The 22,934-nt window shown below is 45.1% G+C and overlaps 1 protein-coding gene across 4 annotated transcripts in view; it reads left to right on the top strand.

Moving 5' to 3' along the window:
• The window catches only part of dst (dystonin), a 614,201-nt gene that overhangs the window by 579,339 nt on the left and 11,928 nt on the right, over positions 1 to 22,934 (top strand). For all 4 annotated transcript variants that reach the window (XM_080191940.1, XM_080191941.1, XM_080191942.1 and 1 more), the window contains 10 exons: positions 2,499 to 2,658; positions 4,450 to 4,644; positions 5,598 to 5,726; positions 8,528 to 8,671; positions 10,321 to 10,509; positions 11,647 to 11,773; positions 13,658 to 13,818; positions 15,815 to 15,977; positions 17,770 to 17,924; positions 18,552 to 18,626. In XM_080191940.1, coding sequence (XP_080048066.1) covers positions 2,499 to 2,658; positions 4,450 to 4,644; positions 5,598 to 5,726; positions 8,528 to 8,671; positions 10,321 to 10,509; positions 11,647 to 11,773; positions 13,658 to 13,818; positions 15,815 to 15,977; positions 17,770 to 17,924; positions 18,552 to 18,626 — 1,498 coding nt within the window. The remainder of the gene's footprint in view (positions 1 to 2,498; positions 2,659 to 4,449; positions 4,645 to 5,597; positions 5,727 to 8,527; positions 8,672 to 10,320; positions 10,510 to 11,646; positions 11,774 to 13,657; positions 13,819 to 15,814; positions 15,978 to 17,769; positions 17,925 to 18,551; positions 18,627 to 22,934) is intronic.

Below are 22,934 nucleotides of genomic sequence, written 5' to 3'. Positions count from 1 at the left end.
GGAGTTGACAAGTTTGGTGGGTTGTAAAATGTGGGCTAGGGGCTTGTCTTTCTGTTACATGTCAGGCCTGATTTTACCCCTCTGCCAGGTTGAAACTGGAAGTTTTAGAAATCATAGAAATCCCACAGTGCAGAGAGAGACCGTTCAGCCCATCAAGCCTGCACTGACCACAATCCCACCCAGGCCCTACCCCCATATCCCTACTTATTTTACCCACTAATCCCTCTAACCTACACATCTCACGACACTAAGGGGCAATTTTAAGCATGGCCAATCAACCTAACCGGCACATCTTTGCCCATTGACTGTGTTCACAGAATCCAACAGTGCAGAAAGAGGCCATTCGGCCCACTGAGTCTGCACCAACCACAATCCCACCCAGGCGCCATCCCCAAATATTTATCCACTAATCCCTCTAACCTATGCATCCCAGGACACTAAGGGGCAATTTAGAATGGCCAATCAACTTTGCCCGCACATCTTTGTACTGTGGGAGGAAACCAGAGCAACTGGAGGAAACCCACGCAGACACAAGGAGAATGTGCAAACTCCACGCAGACAGTGACCTGAGCCAGGATTCGAACCCGGGTCCCTGGAGCTGTGAAGCAGCAGTGCTAACCACTGTGCTACCATACCATTCCTGATTTCATTTGATTTATTCTTGTCACATCTATTGGTATTGGTGAAAAGTATTGTTTCTTGCACGCTATAACAACAAAGCATACCATTCACAGAGAAGGTAAGGAGAGGGTGCAGAATGTAGTGTTACAGTCATAGCTAAGGTGTAGAGAAAGATCAACATAGTGTGAGGTAGGTCCATTCAAAAGTCTGATAGCAACAGGAAAGAAGCTGTTCTTGAGATGACCTCAGACTTCTGTATCTTTTTCCTGACAGAGAAAGTGGCAGTGGGTATATCTGGGATGCTTGGGGTCCTTGATTATGCTGGCTGCTTTTCCAAGGCAGCGGGAAGTGTAGACAGAGTCAGTGGGTGAGAGGCTGGTTTGCGTGATGGACTGGGCCTTTTGTAGTTTCTTGCAGTCTTGGGCAGAGCAGGAGCCATACCAAACTGTGATACATCCAGACTGAATGCTTTCCATGGTACATCTGTAACAGTAGGTGAGAGCCATAGCAGACATTTCCTTAGTTTTCTGAGAGAGAGTTATGTGAGTAGGAAACTTCGAGTTGTCCCAACCAAGTGAGAGCTCTTCATAGAATCCCTATAGTGCAGAAGGAGGCCATTGGGCCCATCAAGTCTGCACCGACCACAATTCCATCCAGACCCTATCCCTGTAACTCCATGTATTTACTCTGCAATTCCCCTGACATTAAGGGCAATTTAGCATGGCCAATCCACCTAACCTACACATCTTCAGAAGACCCTGGAGATTGTGTTTAATCCAGGGCAACTCTGAAGGTACTCTTCACAACAACAGCCAGTTTAGATAGTTTCCAGGATCAGGAAGCCTAATTTGGGCATCCCAACTTCCAGTCTGGCTGAGATATTCTAACGGCACAGACTGGAATTAGTTACTTTGACCTTCCTGGTTAATGTCATGTTGGTTGTGTCCTTCAGGCAGTTGCCAATTAGGAACCCGTATCAGAGCCTCAGGATGAGGTTGTTACTTAACATCACTCCTGGATATTTGGTCTCTGGGTGGGATGTCTGGTAGAGGCAAAGGTGGGAAAGGTCTTGGGAAGAGTGGCGCTAAGCAGCACAGGAACATTCTCTGAGATAACATCCAGGGAATCGCTAAACCTGCTATTCTCCGCTTCGCTCAACGTGGGGGTGTCAAGCATGTTTCTAGCCTCATCTACGAGGAAAACCATGGGGCCCTTGAGGCTTTCCTGCAGAGCATTATCCAGGACTCGGTCACTGACACCCAACACGTTAAATGCAAGACTGTTACTGCCATGGATGTTGTGTATGCCTTTAAATGCCAGGGGTGAACCCTCTACAGGTTCGGTGGTTGGGAAGTGTTAAGGAAAGCATTTCACGTTTATTAACCAGTATTTTTGAAGCAATGTTGTGACCTGAATTTTTAAACTAACAATCTTACAAAGTGTAAGGAGTGATCTTACAAAAAAAAATTCTAAGTGTAGGTCGAGCCTGAAAACAAGGGAGTTTCTGATCCTCTTTTTGACAAGTATAAATCTGCAATCGTATGCATTAAAATTATTATAAAAGCAAAAATCATTTCTGGCCTGTAGGGGAGGGGGCTGGGCTTAAATTGCCCGAAAGCTGGCTGAGAGCAGTAGAGGGTGCTGTTGCGCATGCGCAGGTCACTCAGCCTCTGCTGCTCTCAGCCAGCCTCCAGGGCCACAAGCAGGCAACCTGTCCCAGCAACCCAGAGCCCGTGCCCACCCACCTAGCCCCTGCCCCCGCCCCCAGACCAATAGACCCTGCAAAATGGTAAGATTGCCCTCTATGTTTGAAGAAGGTTCTGATGTGTCTATTACTGGCTAATCTCAAGTGTATACTTTCTGCATTTCCATTTCAGACAGAACAAATTGGAGGAAGCGCTGCTATTCTCGGGCCAGTTTACGGATGCCCTTCAAGCTCTGATCGATTGGCTGTACAAGATTGAGCCCATGCTGGCTGAAGATCAACCCGTGCATGGGGATATTGACCTGGTGATGAACCTGATTGATGCTCACAAGGTATCATTAACCGCTTCTGACAAAGTTGAACGCTCTCTGCCTTCCCCGCCAAGCCTTGCTACATACATGATTGTCTGAAGTAATATGTCTGTGATAACTTAGGGAGTCCTAATTACCTATTGTTGCAGTAATACAAGGCATTGGTGAGGCCACACCTGGAGCATTGTGCACTGTTTTGGTCCCCTTGTTTGAGGAAAGATGCAGTGGCATTGGAGGCAGTTCAGAGGTTCATTAGATTGACGCCAGAGATGACGGGTTTGTCCTATAAAGAGAAATTGAATAGCTTAGGCCTATATTCTCTGGAATTTAGAAGAGTAAGAGAAGATCAAATTGAGGTATACAAGATGATAAAAGGTAGACACGGAGCAGATGCTTCCTCTTGTGGGGCATTCGAGGACAAGAGGTCATAATTTTAGGATAAGAGGTAGCAAATTTAAAACAGTTGAGGAGAAACTACTTCTCCCAAAGGGTTGTGAATTCGCCGCCCCACATGCGGTGGATGCTGGGACAGTGAGGAAATTTGAGGAAGAATTAGGCAGAATTTTAATTGGTAACGGGTTGAAAGGTTGTGGGGAGAAGGCAGGAAAATGAGGACAAGGAGCATATCAGCCATGATCGAATGACAGAGAAGATTTGATGGGCTGAATGGCCTAAATCTGCTCCTATATCTCATGAACTTATGAATCTCCTGAGTGACTCACTTGTGCTTCATTCAGCGAGTTAAATTGATCATTGATTTGTAGGAATGTCTGTCTCCAAAACTCAGTAGCTGTTCCAAGTCCAATCTTAGGTGGTTCACGTTTACCAGTGGATGCACATAAAATCTTATTTTAAATCTTGTAAAACATGGTTGCTTTAGGACAGTAAGCCCCATGTGTATATCCTTAAAAAATCAACCATGAAATCCTGAACTCAAAGGCCAACTGCTGGGACTTGGAGGAGTATCTTTAGAGCAAGGGTAATATTTTCCCTCTTAGACATGGAGCGGATGCCCCCCAACCCCCATCCACCCACATTAGGCCAGATCACATGAAAACTCCCCCTCTTCATTCCCCAATGCTTTCAGTTCAATGAGGCAACAATGTTGGTCTCTGCGTAATTGGTTTCCCATGGACTGTTTAAGTGGGGAGGACACAGGAAGGTGATCCTTTTTATTTAAATTCATTCGTGGCACATGGGCGTCGCTGGCTCGGCCAGCATTTATTGCCCATCCCTAGTTGCCCTTGAGAAGGTGGTGGTGGTGAGCTGCCTTCTTGAATCACTGCAGCCCACGTGCTGTAGATTGACCCATTAGGGAGGGAATTCCGGGATTTTGATTCAGCGACTGTGAAGGAACGTCGATATATTTCCAAATCACGCCGGTACGTGGCTTGGAGGGGAATTTGCAGGTGGTGGTGTTCCAATGTATCTGCTGCCCTTGTCCTTCTAGATGGAAGTTGTTGGAGTTTGGAAGGTGCTGTCTAAGGATCTTTGGTGATCCCATTCATTTTTATGCAAATTGGAGCAGTTGCAGTCTCATCACTCTCTCTGCTTTTTTGATACAGGTAGCACAAAGAATCTGTAGGCTGAAAGACCTGTTTCTCTGCCATAATTCTGAATTAAATTAGTTCACGTTTTAATGATATTTATGTTACACCCTGGACACTGGCTGTTTCTTGCGCCGTTTAAGCAGGTGTTTCCAATGGCGTTCAGTAGCTAAACCCTTGTCCCGCGCATTGCGTTGAACCTCTGGTGTTGACTCCAGAAGAATCCCTCTGAATGTGTAATGGAAGGTAACCGTTTTCTGTGCAGGTGTTCCAGAAGGAGCTGGGCAAGAGGACCAGTGGGGTCCAGGCCCTCAAGCGCTCTGCCCGCGAGCTGGTTGAGGCCAGCCGTGACGATTCGTCCTGGGTCAAAGTGCAGATGCAGGAACTGAGTACTCGGTGGGAGACTGTGTGTGCCCTCTCTGTGTCGAAACAAGCCCGTTTGGAGCAAGCCTTGAACCAGGTGAAAGACTATAATCTCCCTGTGAACTCGAATACAATAAAATGGGAGCCTTTCATTTTCTTAATTTTTTTTCATTCTTGGCTTTCCGCCCTCCTAAGAGCACCGTCGCCCAATCTTCAGCCAGGATGGTCACTTACTACATGTCAACCAAGAAAGTGTGTGCGTGTTTCTGTTTGTGTGTTTCTGTGTGCGTGTGTGCTAACCTCTTCCCATAAAAGATGCTACAGGTGAGCCTGAGTGTGTCCTCACCTGCCACACAGGTCCGCGCACGCACGCGCACGCGCACACACACACGCACTGAAAAGCGGCAATCAGAATGAAAGACTCCATTTGACTCATCATGACTCTTTGGAAGAGTTATTGGGGCAGCACGATGGCACAGTGGTTGGCGCTGCTGTCTCACAGCGCCAGAGACCCGGGTTCCATTCCCGGCTTGGATCATTATCTGTGCGGATCTGTACATTTTCCTGCGTCTTGCACGGGTTTCCTCTCACAGCCCAAAACACATGCTGGTTAGGTGCGTTGGCCGTGCTAAATCCTCCCTCAGTGTACCCGAACAGGCGCCGGAGTGTGGCGACAAGGAGATTTTCACAGTAACTTCATTGCAGTGTGAATGTAAGCCTACTTGTGACACTGGTAAACAAATACGCAATGCCACAGGAGCATCACGGGCAAATTTCACATGCCAACTGCCTCGGGATCTTTATCCCAATCCAAAGAGTGAACGTCAAGCCTTTCTGAGTTCTGTCCTCAGCCATGCATTTAATCACCTGAGCTCTCTGCCAACTCTCGCTCTCTCTCTCTCTGCATTCAGTTTGAAACGAGCTTTCTCAAAATTTATTTATTTTTCTTCCCTCCTGTTCTTGTTCAAAATTGACCTAACGTTAAAATCCATGGTAGTTTGTGGCTTCCAAGTTGTGACGTGTCTTGACAGGTATATGTTGCACTCACAGGCTGAAGAATTCCACACTGCTGTGCATGTGTTGCTGGAGTGGTTGGCTGAAGCTGAGCAGACCCTTCGTTTCCATGGCGTTCTTCCAGATGATGACGAGGCTCTGCGTGGGCTCATCGAGCAGCACAAGGTAGGAAAGAAACTGAGCAAATACTCGGACTTTGCAAATGAGATCTACCCAAATGATCCTTAACAGGAGCTGACTGACAGAGAGCACGTCACAATAGACTGTGGAGTAAACCAGGCCATAGGTTTGATTTAAGTTTCTTTCTTGATTTTGATTTGATTTAATATTGTCACATGTATTCATTGAGAAGTGTTGTTTCTTGTGCACTATACAAACAAAACATACAGTTCATACAGTACACTCTGCATGCTCAGTATGTCTGCTACGGCTCTCACCAATTTTTACAGATGCACCACAGAAAGCATCCTTTCCAGGCGTATCACAGCTTGGTATGGGCTCCTGCTCTGCCCAAGACCACAAGAAACTACAAAGCGTTATGGATGAAGCCCAATCCATCACGCAAACCAGCCTCCCATCCATTGACTCTGTCTACACTCCCCCGTTGCCTTGGAAAAGCAGCCAACATAATCAAGGAGCCCACGCACCCTGGACATTCTCTCTTCCACCTTCTTCCGTCAGGAAAAAGATACAGAAGTCTAAGGTCACGTACCAACCAACTCAAGAACAGCTTCTTCCCTGCTGCCATCAGAGTTTTGAATGGACCAACTTTATATTAAACCAATCTTTCTCTACACCCTAGCTATGACTGTAACACTACATTCTGCACCCTCTCCTTTCCTTCTCTATGCACGGTATGCTTTGTTTGTATAGCGCACAAGAAACAATACTTTTCACTGTATGTTAATACATGTGACAATAATAAATCAAGTCAATATACATCAGGGAGATGGAAAGGAGAGAGTGCAGAATGTAGTGCTACAGTCGTAGCTAGACTTAATATGAGATCGATCTAATGGCAACTGGGAAGAAGCTGGTCTTGAGTTCTAGACTTTAGTGTCTTTTTCCAAACAGAAGAAGATGGAAGAGAGCCTGTGGGTCCTTAATTATGCTGGCTGCTTTTCCGAGGCAGCGGGAAGTGTAGACGGAGTCACTGGATGGGAGGCTGGTTTGCGTGATGGATTGGGCTACATTCATGACCCTTTGTCATTCCTTGCGGCCTTGGTCAAAGCAGGAGCCATACCAAGCTTCTGAAGCTAGACAATAGAGAAATTCTATCTATAATGCTTTGGGACAAGCTGGGGGCTTATTGTGTTTTATAAATGCAAAGTATTTATTTAGTGAGAGATGGGTTTTTTTCTCTCTCTCTCCCTCCCTCCCTGGTGAAAAGCAGAAGATAAAGACTTCATGGGAATAGACTTTTTTTCTAAACGTACCTTAACTGAGCAAAATGCTTCAGATGCTGGAAATCTGAAACAGGAACTCAAATTGTTGGCCGGACAGCCAGTGGGGAGAAAAACAGTTGATGGAGAAATGGGGAGAATGGGGCAGAATCCTTCCAGGAAGCTGTATGGGAAGAAGTGTAACCCAGGTAGCTGAGTGAGCCAGTAGGCTAAATATTATCAGTCTACCCCTCGAAATGGAGAGAGGCCAGAGTTTCCATTGCATTGAGAGCTTTTATTGAAGAGGTGAGAAGACATCAGGCATGCATCCCAATGTCATCAGACACTGATGCAATATTTCTTTGGGCCAGCATACGTGAGAGTAGGAAGCGCACCCACTGACAATTAGGCAGCAAATTAGGCCCTTAAAGGAATCAGTTCAAATCTCTTTCACGTGACCCATCTACTCTTCCAGTTAGCGAGCAAACAAATTCTCCAGGGAGCCTTCATGTTTTAGCTGCAATCTCTATCTAGTGTAGGATAAAATGTAAGGCTGAAATAATGTTTATAATTTGCCTGGGGACCGAGGTTTACATTCAGCTGCGCTGCCTTGACACACTTCGCTGCATCTTTGTCATCACATTTAATTTGTGGAGGTCTGCAGCTCCCTGAACATCTGCACACAGACTGCGAGTGGATAGGGACGGCCAATGCTACATGTTCCAAAACCTGGAAGCTTCGAAAAGATGAAACAATGAGTGGGTTTTATCACCAGCAGGACTCAAGGGTGTCAGGTTCGCAATCAAACGCAAATATCCTTCACCGGGATAGAAAAACAATGTTTGTATATCTAAACCACTGAATGACTTCACCAACCCCACATGGAGGACCAACTCCCATGGCCCAATCTGTGTAAGCAAAAAACACCAAAAAAGCAGCCCGGTGGCACAGTGGGTTAGCACTGCTGTGTTACAGCACCAGAGACCCGGGTTCAATTCCTGGCTTGGGTCACTGTCTGTGCAGAGTTTGCATGTTCTCTCTGTGTCTGTGTGGGTTTCCTCCGGATGCTCCAGTTTCCTCCCACAGTCCAAAGATGTGCAGGTAGGTGGATTAGCTGTGCTAAATTGCCCCATAGTATCAGGGAGACAAGAAGGATAAATGCATGGGGTTCCGGGGATAAGGCCTGAGTGGGATTGTGGTCGATGCAGACTCAATGGGCTGAATGGCCTCTTTCTGCACTGTAGGGATTTAATGATTTCTGCCTGTATCGGAGAGGGCTTCAGTTTATTGTCTTCCTCCATAGACATCTCCAATAGTGCAGCACTCCTGTCCTGGCACATCAGACGAGATTTTTAATGCTCAGTGGCTGACATTCTCTGCTGGAGGTGGTATAAACGCTGAAACTCATTCCTAAATTTGGTCTTCTTCTGCAGATTTATAGATTATTGTGTTTTTTTTGTTTGCGAGCGAGCAGAGTTTGGGTTCCCAAGTGTTCTATCGAAGAGCGCCCCTGGAGGGTTCACGACTGATCTTTAAATTGGCGCCGATGACTGACTGGGCTGTTGCTCTTACTTTTTTAAAAAGGAGTTTGTGAGGAAGCTGGAAGAGAAGATGATTGAACTGAATTTGGCAGCGGGCATGGGGGAGGCCATCCTGTCGATTTGCCACCCTGACTCCATCACTACCATCAAGCATTGGATCACGATAATCCGGGCCAGATTTGAAGAGGTGACCAATTTCAAACACACTAACTCGATCGCTGTGTACATTTGAAATCATTTCTGAATTTGCTGGGTAAAATAGAAAATGGGCTGTCCTAGGCTTTGTGTCACTAGACTATTATGGAATACGTTAACCCATTAGTTGTAATTACTCCTTTGCTATGAGTGGATGTAATATCCTGAGCTAACAATAAAAGGCTCATGCTGTTATGCTATACTTGCATTTTAAAGACCATTTTCGGTGCTGGATTACCCATCTGTTCTACGCAGCCTGCCCACAACCCAGGCCGTATTGTCCCACTGTGGAAATTTCTTGTAGCAATCCCAGCCTTTGTAATCTGGGGAGGTGAACAAAGTCCATTCCCCAAAATAGGAAGACTGGAAAAGCGAAATCCTTGTCTCGCACCTTTCTGCATCCTTTAGGGGATCTGAACGAGGCATATCTAAAAGGGATGGATAAAGTAACTGTAGACCGAATGTTTCCTTTTATGGGGCAATCTGGAACAAGAGGTCACAGGTCAAGGTTGAGAGGTGGTGGATTTACAACTGAAATGAGGAGGAGCTACTTCTCACAAGAGGGTGGTGAACTTGTGGAACTCGCTGCCCCATAGCGCGGTGGAATCTGTATCATTGATTGGTTTCAAGAAGGAGACAGATATATTTCTAATAAATAAAAAGGGATAAGAGGATATGGGGAACAGTGGGGAGGTGGGTATGAGACCAGAGGGAGATCAGCTATGATCTGATTGGGTGGCAGAGCAAGCTCGAAGGGCTGAATTTGACTACTTCTGCTCCTAAATCCTATGTTCTCCCTGCTAGAGTGATGTGTAAGCATGTTTCAAGTTATAGCCTTAGCTTTTCCTTGATTTTTCTCCACCCTGCCTTTGTGTGCATGTTGACCCAGGAATATCCAGCTTCCAGACACCTCCCACTGCTGCTCTGTAGCTGTGACATTGGGAGACTTGACACTGATTTTATTTGAGGCTATTCCCTATTGCTTGTTGGCTGCAAAAAGAAGCTTGCTGCTTGGTGAATTGTGGCAGTGAAGACATTTCTCCTTACCCCCGAAGTCCTAGAGGACCCTAGGCTGCTCTCCCCACCTCCCTCCTCCTTTTGAGAAAGAAGGAGCTGGCTGGTGATGATTTAACCTGCGGGTCACCGCGTCTCAGGAGAGGGGCAAAGTTGAGAAGGCCTGGAGCCTTTATCTCATCTCTACATCTGCATCACTACATGTTATAGGTAGAGGCAGAGGATCCAACTTTGTGCAATGGAAACAGTTCCCAACCTTTGGGAATTGTAGGAGTGCCTAACAACAGTAACCAGCCAAGGCTGCAGTTGGTGCTTTGTTCATGATTGGTGGGCCACTGTGCTAAATGGAGAGCTTCCTTCTCATTCTTGTGCTACACAGTGTAGCACCGGGAATGGAGGGATACAAACAGTTGGACCAATGAGTGGCGCAGGCTTGGCAGGCCGAAGGGCCTGTTTCCTGTGCTGTACTGTTCTTTGTTCTGTCTGACAGCTATCTGAAATCAAAGCACACTGGCGTGCTGATGCTGCTGAAGTGCAGGTGCAAAGGTGTGCCTTTCGAATTAATTCTTCAAATTGGAGAATTTCTTTTTTTTTTGGCTAATGTTTTGTTTCTGTGTAAACTATCAGGTAACTGCCTGGGCTAAACAGCATCAACTACGCCTGGAAGCAGCTCTCGCTGACATTATTGCTAACCAGGAGTTACTGGAGAACCTCTTAGGCTGGTTACAGTGGGCAGAGACAATACTCACTCAGAGAGACCAGGAATCACTTCCACAGGAGATTGACGAAGTCAAAACACTGATCGCCGAGCATCAGGTAATTGTTTCTGAAATTGGAATCAGAGCTTGTTCGTGTAATAATACTCAGAGGCCGGTGCCAGACATTTAGACAAGGGTGAAGCAGCTGATATACAATTCACCTGGGTGACAGAATGCAGCATTCTTCGTCATTCATTATACTGGACAGGGGGCACAGTGGTTAGCACTGCTGCCTCACAGCGCCAGGAACCTGGGTTCCATTCCCAACTTCTACTCGTGTCTGCGTGGGTTTCCTCCAGGTGCTCCAGTTTACTCCCACAGTCCGAAAGACATACTGGTTAGGGTGCATTGGCCGTGCTAAATTCTCCCTCAGTGTACCCAAACAGGCGCCAGAATGTGGCGACGAGGGGATTTTCACAGTAACTTCATTGCAGTGTTAATGTAAGCCTACTTGTGATACTAAAAATAAATTTTTCGAACTAAGTGCAAAGAAATATAAATACATCACTAAAATGAGCAAAATATTGCAGTTTCACTTGGAAAGAGTGTTTGGAGCTTTGAATGAGTACCCCGAAGATGTGAAAGGGCAAGTGTTGCATCTCCTGCACTTGCGTGCACTGATGGGGAGGAAAGAGAGGGGTGTTGGAGGTGATTGGGGAGCGAATGATTCCAAACAAAGATTGAGAGGGGAGGGCGGGAGAAGATGCCTTTGGCAGTTGCATCACACTCTGAAATGGTACAAGGTGATTTGTTGGATACAGAGGTTGGTTGAATGGGAAGTGAGTACAAGAGGATTGGGAAGGAGGGAAGGGATGAGAGGAAGAGTGTGTGAAATGGGTCGGACACAGTCAAGGACCCATGCTGAGAGGGGGCTTCTTGGTTAAAGGAGAAGAAAGGCACATCAGAAGCACCTGTATGTAGGGTTGTGTCACCTCAACGGAGGTGAAGAAACAGTAGAATGGAACAGAATCCTTCCAGGAACCAGGGTGTGAGGGCGTTTGGACAGGGAGTTGTTGGGTCTCAGGGTTTCGAATGAAAATTAGCTGATCGCCAACCCCAGATGTGGAGATAAAGAAATAGAACATTACCCCCGTATAAGAAGAGAGAAGGATATTTTGAGCGGGCTTGGGGAAGGGGAGATTTGCTAGCTAATGATGCCATCATGTTTTAATGAATATGATATTTTTAACCCTAGTCTTTTATGGAAGAAATGACCAGAAAGCAGCCAGATGTGGATAAAGTGACAAAAACATACAAGAGGAAAGCTGCGGAACCAACCCAGATTGCGTCCCAAATTCCTGTCATAGATAAAGGAAGGTCAAGTAAGTATCGATCGCATTTCCAGATGACCATAATACCATAAGATATCGGAGCAGAATTACGCCATTCAGCCCATCGAGTCTGCTCCGCCGTTCAATCATGGCAGATAAGTTTCTCAACCTCATTCCCTGTAACCTTTGATCTCCTTACCAACCAAGAACCTATCTACGTATTAAATACACTCGTTGACATGGCCTCCACAGCCTTCTGTGGCAATGAATTCCAGAGATTCACCATCCTCTGAAGAAATTCCTCCTCACTTCCATTCTAATGAGTTGTCCCTTTACTGTGAGGCTGTGTCCTTGGATCCTAGTCTCTCCTACTAATGGGAACATCTTCCCTACATCCACTCTATCCAGGTCTTTCAGTATTCTCTAAGTTTAAGTGAGATCCCCCCCCACCCCGTATATCCTTCTAAACTCCTTCGAGTACAGACCCAGAGTCCTCAAATGCTCCTCACACGTCATCGAAATAATCTTATGTTTTAGCATCTGCACATTTTCAATGACTCCCATTTTGGGCTTGAATGTAGCGTGAACCTTGGAGTAATGAGCCAGCTCAAGAGCAATTCAAGGTGATTAATAAATATACCGGCTGCGATGCTCAAATCCCATGAACAGATGTAAAAGGAAGATTGTCCAACTAAATGCAGATTACTTACTATTGTTCGTGGTTAAAATTTGTAATGTTACAGATGTGAATGAGGTCCTTATTTATTTCAGTTGGTGGAAGAGCTCAGGTTACAATTCATTGTCTTAGTTGATCCTGAGTTTGGGAGTGTGGAATGTAGAACTTTCACCCGACCTGTTCTGACTCAGGGGCCGGAATTTTACCGACGGCATTCTCTGTTGGCCTCGGATGGGATTGTACGAACCTCGGGTGGACGTGCCGGTAAAATTCCGCCCTGGGATTCAGACTGGGACTGGGATTGATAACAAATGAGCAGTGACTCTACTCAGCAATAGTTCACATTTTTCCGGTGATGTGAACTTGATCCCTGGAGCGCAAGAAATGTAAATATAGGATCGTTGCGTTTTTGATGTCCTTTCGCCTAACAAACTGAGGGATGTTAATAATGCTGAAGGGAACACTTTCTCTCTTGGACCTCAGTGCTGGCACGAATCAGCCTCAGGTCACGCGTATTGCAGAGTAATCTCCATTCCACCCCTTCCCTTCAGTATTGGGAGTGTGCCAGTGCACGCCAACCAAAGGAAATGAGCCTTAAGTGAAAGCAGCCAGTTCGATTTGTGTCACGTGGGGGAATCTGTTGCGTTGATGATAACCCCCAAAGTCGTTGGGCGGAATTTTCACATCCTGTCCACAATGGGTGGGACACAGCCCACGCAAATGTCCGTTGACCTCGGGCAGGATTTTCCGACCTCGGGGTGAGCGCAGGCAGAAAATCCCCTCCTTTATTATTAATTTGAATTAATTACCAGCTTACGTATGTGGGCTTTCAGAATGATAGGAAATTAATATGTTGAGCTGTATGATTGAATTTAGATTCTGTTAGTCTTTCATGTTAAATGTTAGAAGTTATTGCATGTAAGGAGTGTGTACGGGAATAACTGTGTTTCATCTCGCACAGTCCTTCAACAACATGAAATGTAGTTTTTTTTTCTTCAAATTGATTTCTCAAAACATTACAAAGTAGGTACCTCCAAGTGAGAGTGGCTGCCCTGTGTCGTGTAGGGCTGTTGAGATTGTTTTCGTGCCGCTCAGTTCCTTTGAAATGCCAAGTTGGCCGTTTGCGGGGGCGAGGGCCCAGGACAAATGGTGCGTAACCTGAGGTCCCGCTCTGTCAGTGCAAACAACGTGCAAAACCCCAAACTGAAATCACTCTACCGCCAAGCCATATTGAGAGTGTGGTGTGCCTCCCCTTGCAGGGAAAAGATTGCCAGCACGAGCTCTGTATTCGCCAGCAACGCAGACCATCGAGACAAAAAATCCCCGCGCTAACCTCCTCGTTAGTAAGTGGCAGCAGGTGTGGCTGTTGGCTCTTGACCGAAGACGGAAACTCAATGATGCGCTCGATAGGCTGGAGGAGGTGAGTGTTTTACTAACTTGCCGTTTGAAAAATTGAACAGAAGGGCAGCCAGTCCAAATCCTGTTTAAACCCGCGTTTTTCTCAAATGGACTGAAGAAGATTTTACATCTTACGGAGAATCATAGAATCCCTACAGTGCAAAAGGCAGCCATTCGGCCCATCGAGTCTGCACCAACCACAATTCCACCCAGGGCCTATCCCCGAAACCCCATGCATTTACCCTAGCTAGTCCCCCTGACCCTAAGCGACAATTTAGCACGGCCAGTCCGCCTAATACACACATCTTTGGACTGTAACAAAGTACAGGGGAATGCCATTGCTAATAATCCCTCAAATGTAAAATCTACATTTCTGAATGTGGAAATGGCATCATTTCTTCAGTGATGGTAAAAGCAATTTATTGCTGCAGTAACTACATGTTCAAATAATTTTGCCAAAGGGACCATAGTGTAATAGAATCAGAAACCCTGCAGTACACAAGGTCGATACTGACAACAATCCCATCCAGGCCCTATCCCCTTAACCCCATGTATTTACAGCTAATCCCCCCGAAACTAAGGAACAAGTCAGCATGGCCAATCTCCAATATTTTTTTCAATTCATAAATTTTAGGAGAAAATGAAAACAACGTAACAAATTATTCTTAAAGACTCGATGACGTTCTCCTGAGTTTTCTTGGGGCAGTGAGCAGGACGTTAATAGAAACATAGAATCGATCCCTACAGTGCAGAAGGAGGTCACTCGGCCCATCAATCCCACTCAGGCCCTACCCCCACTTCGTTACCCTGCTAATCCCTCTAACCTGTCACATCCCGGGACATGTAAGGGTTAATTTAATACGTCCGTCCAATCAACCAAATCTGCACATCTTTGGACTGTGGGAGGAAACCGGAGCTCCTGGAGGAAACCCACCCAGACACAGGAAGAACATGCAAACCAACACACAGTCCGAGGCTGGAATTGAACCCAGGTCCCTGGCGCTGTGAGGCAGCAGTTTTAACCACTGTGCCACCATCCCTCCTGTGTTTCACTACATGGAGAGCTCAGAGGGCAGAATTTTCACATCCCACCTGCCATGGGAATCGTCACGGGCGGGACACAGGCCACGCAAAGGTCTGTTGACCTTGGGCGGGAATTTCCGGTTTTGGGAGAGCATAGCTGGAAAATCCCACCCCTAGTTTTTCACCAGATAAGCATTACGCGGAGCTCCTGGATGTTTTTCCCCTGAGCTTATTTTATCATTCCATTTTTTTAAAAGAGAATTGTGTAAATCCTGAATATGGCTTGCTTTTTGGAATTACATGCAGTGTTTTCCAGCAAATATTACATGTGTCAAGTATATTAGCACAGATATGCCCCCGTGATAACTTCCCGATGAGTGAAATTTTTTCCCTCTACTTTCTTTATGCACAACTTCCTCAAAGATTAAAACCGGCAAATAATCGGGTTTAATTATTCATACCAAATGCCTAATCTTGCAACTGGAACATTTTAATGTTTATGTAAGTGAGCAATTAAAATGTTTTGTTGGGCTTGCTTACTATATTTGGCAAATCAACTGTTTCCTTCATAATACGAGCTTGTAAACTGAAATACTTGTGTGCCTTAAATATTCAAGGAATTTTTCAAGTTGTGTTTTTACCCAGTCCAACTAGAATTTATTTTGTGTTTCTGATAGTATCTCAAACAGTTGTTACTTATCCAAGTTTTTTCTGGGATATTTGTGTCAGGGGGGATTTTATTCTTAATCTAAAGAGGAAAGGTACTAATTTGTGGATTTTCCCATGAAACCTTGGCCTTTACTGAGACTAGGGGCCGGGATCTTATGGCCTCACTCGTCCCGAAACCATCAAATCTCGCCCAATGTCAACAGACCTTCCTATTGTTCGCCCCTCACCCGCTCCAATTCCCGGGGCGGTAAAATTCCGGCGGAGGTATTCTTTGTTTCAAAAGTAAAATTTTCCAGAAGTTTATTGAGACCTTGCTTCTCTTAAAGCTGCGGGAGTTTGCCAACTTCGATTTTGATGTTTGGCGTAAGAGGTACATGCGATGGATGAACCACAAGAAGTCGAGAGTCATGGACTTCTTCAGGCGAATTGACAAGGATCAGGACGGGAAGATCACAAGACAAGAATTTATTGATGGAATCCTTTCCTCGAGTGAGTGTTGAAGAATCCCTTGCACTGGCTCCTGAAACAGAAGTCTCTGTCTTGCCCAAACCACTTAGAATCACACTCCTGTACAATAACTATTAGTCTTTATATAGAACTTTTAACATACTCCTCCAGCAGCGCAGAGCAAGTGGGAAAGGTTTATTTATGAGTTTGTCGTCTTCCACCCCTGGTGGGAGATTCTACATCCTGACAAAGCTTCTGCCAAAAGCAATCAAATTCCTCTTGTCATTATTGGATTGCCTGTGCATATCCTCAAAGCGCCTTAAGTCCGTAAAATAACGGCAAGTGATATGTCCTAGAGCATTTACGCACTCAAAAAAGTGCTCCCTTTATTTTCTAGATTTGTAACATTACTGTTATGCTGGTTAGTGTGTGTTGGCCATGCTAAGTTCTCCTTCAGTGTACCCGAATGGGTGCCAGAGTGTGGCGACAAGGGGATTTTCACAGTAACTTCATTGTAATGTTAATGTAAGCCTACTTGTAGCGCTAATAAGTAAACTAAACTTGCCGTTAATAAAGGTTAACACTGTATTACAGTAGTTTGAGAGGCTGGATATCTACAAGAATTTGCTGCTGCTAATTTATGTCTGAGGCCACACCTCACCATCCAATGAAAGTAGTTTTTTTTCTTGTCAAAACCATTCAAAATTTTGAACGCAAGTAACAATGGAACAAAAATGGAATATTTCCAATGAAGGATATATAGCTGAGATATAGTTTGTCCTTTCTCTCCATCAATGATAGCTTGACCAGTTGAGTATTTCCAATTTCTAATGCCATCACCTTGAATGTTGTGTGTCAGATTCCCTCCCTCTTGTCCTGGATACCTGATCTTGATGACCTGTCTTGAATGTAAAACTTGAGTAAGAAAAGATTTGCTTTGCTGCCTCTCATCTTTTGTGTCACAAGTAGGCTTACATTAACGCTGCAATGACGGTGAAAATCCCCTAGTCACCACACTCCCACATCTGTTTGGGTACACTGACAGAGAATTTAGCATGGCCATTGCACTGTACGGCACGTCTTTTGGACTGTGGGAGGAAACCGGAGCACCCGGAGGAAACCCACGCAGACACAGGGAGAACGTGCAGACTCCGCACAGACAGGGGACCCAAACCAGGAATCGAACCCAGGTCCCTACCTTCCAATTTACTTGATTCTTGTTCACCGCAGTTGGAACTGATTTTTTTTTTTCTCTCTCACCTGACACCATTAGATGCTCAAGGTGCTTATGTATACACACATATACACGTATGTATTTTCCAGCGAGGGCCATCTGATAAACCCCAGGGTGGGTGGCCCAGTCGACCTTTGTGTTTCCTTAGCCCTCGGTCACTGAGATTATTTTGAGTGTGCCGCTGCCACCTCGGCTGACTGCTCAGCACAGACTGGGGATTGACCAGCCTGCCATTATCGGGCCCTGGACAATACTGTGGGTGGGATTTTACAGCCTTGCTCGAGCAAGACTGGAAATTCCTGCCCCAGTTCAACAGACATTTCTGTTGTCCGTCCTCGCCCGCTCCAATTCCAAGGCGGGCGAGGTGGTAGAATTCCAACACGTGCTTTATCATTTGAAAACCGGACTTTACTAAGTCTTAAACTGGCAGAAAGTTAATAATTAAAGGATTGGTATCTGTTGTATAGTCATTTAGTTAAGTTCGTAGATTTAACCTGGGGGAAGAACTTTATACCAAAAATTCACAGGTTTAACCTGGGGGGGAAGAACTTTATAACAATATTTAACTAAAAGGAATCTGTGTTCTGCGTTGTTTTATAGAGTTCCCTACAAGCCGCCTGGAGATGAGTGCAGTAGCAGACATATTTGATCGAGATGGAGATGGCTATATTGATTATTATGAGTTTGTGGCAGCCCTTCATCCAAACAAGGATGCTTACAAACCACTTACAGATGCCGACAAAATAGAGGATGAGGTGAGATCTGATTGTGCACAGAATCAGAATTTTATATTGCTGGGATGACTTAACACTCGATACAGCAACATTTCAGTTCATTCTGAGAGTCAGTCCCCTTCTGATTTAGAAAGAATTCAGTCTGATGATATTTACTTTAACTCACGTACTGATCTGATCTGATCAGTATCAGATCCGATTTTGCTGCTAATGCTTGTGTGTGTGATCTTAACAATGCGCTGAAAGGCTTTCGGTGTCACAGGGAAGCGATGGTCTAGTGGTATTGTCGCTAGATTATTAACCAGGAAACTCAGCTAACGTTCTGGGGACCTGGGTTCAAATCCTGTCACAACACATGATAGAATTTGGAATTAAGAATTCTACTGATGGCCGTGAAACCATTGTCGATTTTCGGAAAAACCTATTTGCTAATGTCCTTCAGGGACAGAAATTGCCGTCCTTACCTGGTCTGGCCCACATGTCAGTCCAGAGCCGCAGCAGTGTGGTTGACTCTCAACTGCCCTCTGAACAAGGGCAGCCAGGGGATGGGCAATAAATGCTGTCCAGCCAGCAACGCCCCTGATCCATGAAGGAATATAAAAAAACAAAATTTGCTAATAATATCTCATTCTGTGCTTCACTTTTTAGGTGACCCGGCAAGTAGCAAAATGCAAATGTGCAAAGAGGTTTCAGGTGGAACAGATTGGGGAGAACAAATACAGGGTGAGTGTTGGAATCCTTACCGTACCTCAGGCTGAGACCGAGCGATAATCTGTTCGACTGTGGAATCTCGAAGCTTCAGCTCTTTGGCTGAGGGGGATATGGTGACACAGTGGTTAGCACTGGTGCCTCACAGCGCCAGGGTCCTGGGTTCAATTCCGGCCACTCTGTCTGTGTGGAGTTTGCACATCCTCCCCGTGTCTGCGTGGGTTTGCTCCGGTTTCCTCACAGTCTGAAAGACGTGCTGCTTAGGTGCATTGGCCGTGCTAAATCCTCCCTCAGTGTATCCGAACAGGCGCCGGAGTGTGGTGTTTAGAGGAGTTTCACAGTAACTTCACTGCAGTGTTAAGGACACTTGTGAGACTAATAACGAAACTTTAAACGCGTTGAAGGTTGAACTAGTGACCAAAGGTAGCTTCAGTTAATGCTTAGACAGCTGAGTCTGTGAAAGCAAAAACCTTCCTACTAAAATGATGCCAGTCTTACCTTGCATTCTAAATGCCAATCATATCCGAATGTCAGAGTTGAAGAAGGAAATGACTAAACATTTACATTATGAACTGATAACAGCTTTAATCTGGAAACGATCTAAACACAGGTCGGAGGTAAGTGCCAGATGCTGCAGATTTACGTGGTGATCAAGCTGTATTTAAAGAAACATTGGGCGTAAATTAAAACAATGAGACATTGCCAATATCTTGAGCATATTTTTAAAAAATATCAAATCTGATTTTTGATATTCTTTAAGAGAAAAGGTTGGGCTTCTGCCTATTTATAGGATTAGGTGCCGCCTTTTTTAGTAACTAGTTCAGTGGGCAGTGACACATGTTCTAAGCGTGTCGTGGGTGACACAGGTGACCCGGCATCCCTGGACTGTGACTCCTGTGAATTAATACCTTCAGAACAGGCGAAGAATAGCTCCTGACTGGAGTCTCCGAGAAAAACCCATTCATCTTTTCAAATTGACGTCTAACCTTTCCTGGTAGCGCTAAATAATTAATCACTCTCAGCAATTCAGCAGAGCTTTACGATTGTAATTAAACCTGGAAAAGCTGTTGAAGCGTATTGTAAAGCAAGGAAGGTCACAACTCTGCAGGAAAAAAGGGAATTAAAGTCTTTTTAAATTCACCTTGCTTGTGTAATTAAGCTTGGTGCAGAATCATAGAGTGGAAAAAGAGACCCTTCGGCCCATATTCTCTGTTCTGGCTCTCTGAAAGCACTTCCATTTAGTCCTACACCCCTGCATTACCTTTATTAATTATTGATCCAATTTCTTGATGAAAGATTCTATTGAATTTTCTTCCACCGTCATTTCATGTTGTACGTTCCATAGCACAGCTCCTCGTAAATAACGTTACCCCCCACCGCTCTGCCATCCCCCCATGACTCTTTTGTCAATTATCTGAAATCCATGTTCTCTGGTTACCAATTCCTTGCTAGTGGAAACAGTTTCTAGTTACTTAATTCGAGGGAACATGTTAATAAAAGCAGAAGCACTGATAATGTATAGACTTCCTACCTATGGATCTGCCTCGCATTAAGCTGATCTTTCCCTACACCCTAGCTGTGAGCGTGACACTACATTCTGCACCCTCTCCTCTGTGAACAGTATAGTCTGTATCGTGCTCAAGGAGTGATACTTTACACTGTATGTTAATACATGTGACAATAATAAATCAAATCAAACGTGTGACAAATAATAAATGAAATCAAATTAATCAGTATCTGAAGGAGGAAAGTCAGGACATTGATCAGAATGCTTTTCCATAAATTTCCACTTAAATTGCAGGCTGCGCTAATCTTCTGAACACCCTTGGCACTTGTAGCACGTACCCTTTATCCCCGCTGCCTGCCTCCCATCTCCCAGTCAATTTCTTGTGCAAAGGTGCACTGTGAGTGTGCAGTTTCTGCCTGCTGTTGCACTGGGCGCTGAAACCGTGTGTGATGTTCCGAAAACTGCATATTTAAAACAGAAAGTTGTTTAAATTTTATCTATGTCTGTGAATGCGATGAATCAAGTCAACTAGCTGTGTCTATCCAAGTCTTAACTGGGGTGAGAATTAAAGAGCACTATTTTCATTAAACAAGTGTACGATCTCTGGCTACATCCTTGTCGTTGATACCCGCTGAATAATTGTGTGATTTTAAAATTAGTTTGGCTGCCAAGACACCACCAGCTGACCTCCCCTTTATTATTAACTTCAGCCCAAATTCACCCTGCCTTGAATCCCCACAGCCTCATCATAGGATTATGCCTTACACACAACTTAAAACTTCAGTGCTTTTCCTGCGGCTTCACCAATGGAACTGTTGATAATTCCCAGGAAACTTCCTATTTTCTGCTTTGAGATTTGACTGTTGTAGCACATACAATGAGACAAGTGAGGACCAGATGTTATTGTTTGCCTGCTGAACTCCCTTTGCATTTTTATAAAAATGCAATGAAGTTACTGAGAAAATCCCCTGGTTGCCACACTCCGGTGCCCGTTCGGGTACACTGAGGTGAATTTAGCACGGCTAATGTACCTAACCGGCACCTCTTTCGGACTGTGGGAGGAAACTGGAGCACCCGGAGGAAACTCGCGCAGACACAGGGAGAACGTGCAAACTCCATACAGTGACCCAAGCCAGGAATCGAACTCGGGTCCTTCACGCTGTAAGGCAGCAGTGTCACCGTGCCGCAATTTTATTGAACTCAAAATTTTTAGTTTAAGTTTCCCATGTGGTAAAACGCAGGAGGCATGGTGGCACAGCGGTTGGCACAGCGGTTAGCACTGCTGCCACACAGCACCAGGGACCCAGATTCAATTCTGGCCTTTAGGTGACTTCTTTGCAGAGTCTGCATGTTGTCAGCGTGGGTTTCCTCCCACAGTCTGAAAGACGTGCTGGTTAGGGTGCATCGGCCGTGCTAAATTCTCCCTCAGTGTACCCGAACAGGTGCCCAAGTGTGGCGACTGGGTGATTTTCACAGTAACTTAATTTCAGTGTTAACATAAGCCAACTTGTGACACTAATAAATAAACTTTAAACTCTCTCAAGGTAATTAGAGATGGGCAATCAATGCTGGCCTAGCCACCGACAGCTACTTCCCACAGACAAACAAGAAAAGAAATGCGATAAGCTTTCCAGTTTACTTCCTCCCGCTTACAGCCTTTATCTGTGTGATCAGACCTTATTCTGCATTAGTTCTCCAGTTCTCAATGCAAATCAATTGCAATTAATAACTTTTCTAATCTTTTGAGGGTGGAATGTGTTTTTATATGGCACCGATAAAGGCACATAGGTTTCAGAAATACTCAGCAGGTCAGTCAGCTACTCTCAGAACTGTTATGAGCACAAAAGGAAGCCATTTGGCCTGTCTCATCTCTGCCAGCTCCCTTCAAGAACAACGAACCTAGTACCACTTCCCTTTTTCCCTTACCTTTTCACTTCCAGTTTTCATGCCTTTAGTTCCCCTAGCCCTGCCTACTGTTCCTCTTCCTATAATGAACCAATTCTCTTTTGAAAGCTACAATTAAATGTTGATTTGATTTATTATTGTCACATGAATTGGTATACAGTGAAAAGTATTGTTTCTTGCGCGCTATACAAAGCATACCGCTCATAGAGAAGGAAAGGAGAGAGTGCAGAATGTAATGTTACAGTCATAGCTAAGGTGTAGAGAAAGATCAACTTAATATAAGATAGGTCCATTCAAAAGTCTGATGGCAGCAGGGAAGAAGCTGTTCTTGGGACGCGTCCTTAGACTTTTGTATCCTTTTTCCCGACAGAGAAAGGTGGAAGAGAGAATATCCGGGGTGTGTGAGGTACCTAATTATACCGGCTGCTTTTCCGAGGCAGCACAAAGTGTAGACAGAGTCAGTGGATGGGAGGCTGGTTTGTCTGATGGACCTGGCTTCATCCACGACCCTTTGTAGTTTCTTGCAGCCTTGGACAGAACAGGAACCCATACCAAGCTGTGATACATCCGGAATTGGTTCTTTTGCCAGTTGGGTTAAATCAGTGTCATCTCATTTTCGATCCATCCATCGGTGGGAAAGGTTTCTCTCAATCTACCGTGTCCAGACCCTGCAGGGATTTGAATGCCTCTATCAAATTTCTTCTCAGCCTTCTCCTCCAAAAAGAAGTCGCAGCTTCCTCAATCTGTCCACGTAGCTGATGTTCCTCATCCCCAGAACCATTCTTAATAATCTTTTCTGCACCTCCTCTAATGTTTTCACGTCCTTCTTAAAGTGTGGGGCCCAAGGACTGGACACAACACTCCAGTTGAGGTTGAACTAGTGTTTTACATGGGCTTATCTGCCTTGCTTT

Source organism: Carcharhinus amblyrhynchos, chromosome 7 (genome assembly GCF_965287045.1).
Source record: "Carcharhinus amblyrhynchos chromosome 7, sCarAmb.v2.hapA, whole genome shotgun sequence".
NCBI classification, from domain to species: Eukaryota; Metazoa; Chordata; class Chondrichthyes; order Carcharhiniformes; family Carcharhinidae; genus Carcharhinus; species Carcharhinus amblyrhynchos.
This window is presented reverse-complemented; position numbering and strand designations above follow the sequence as displayed.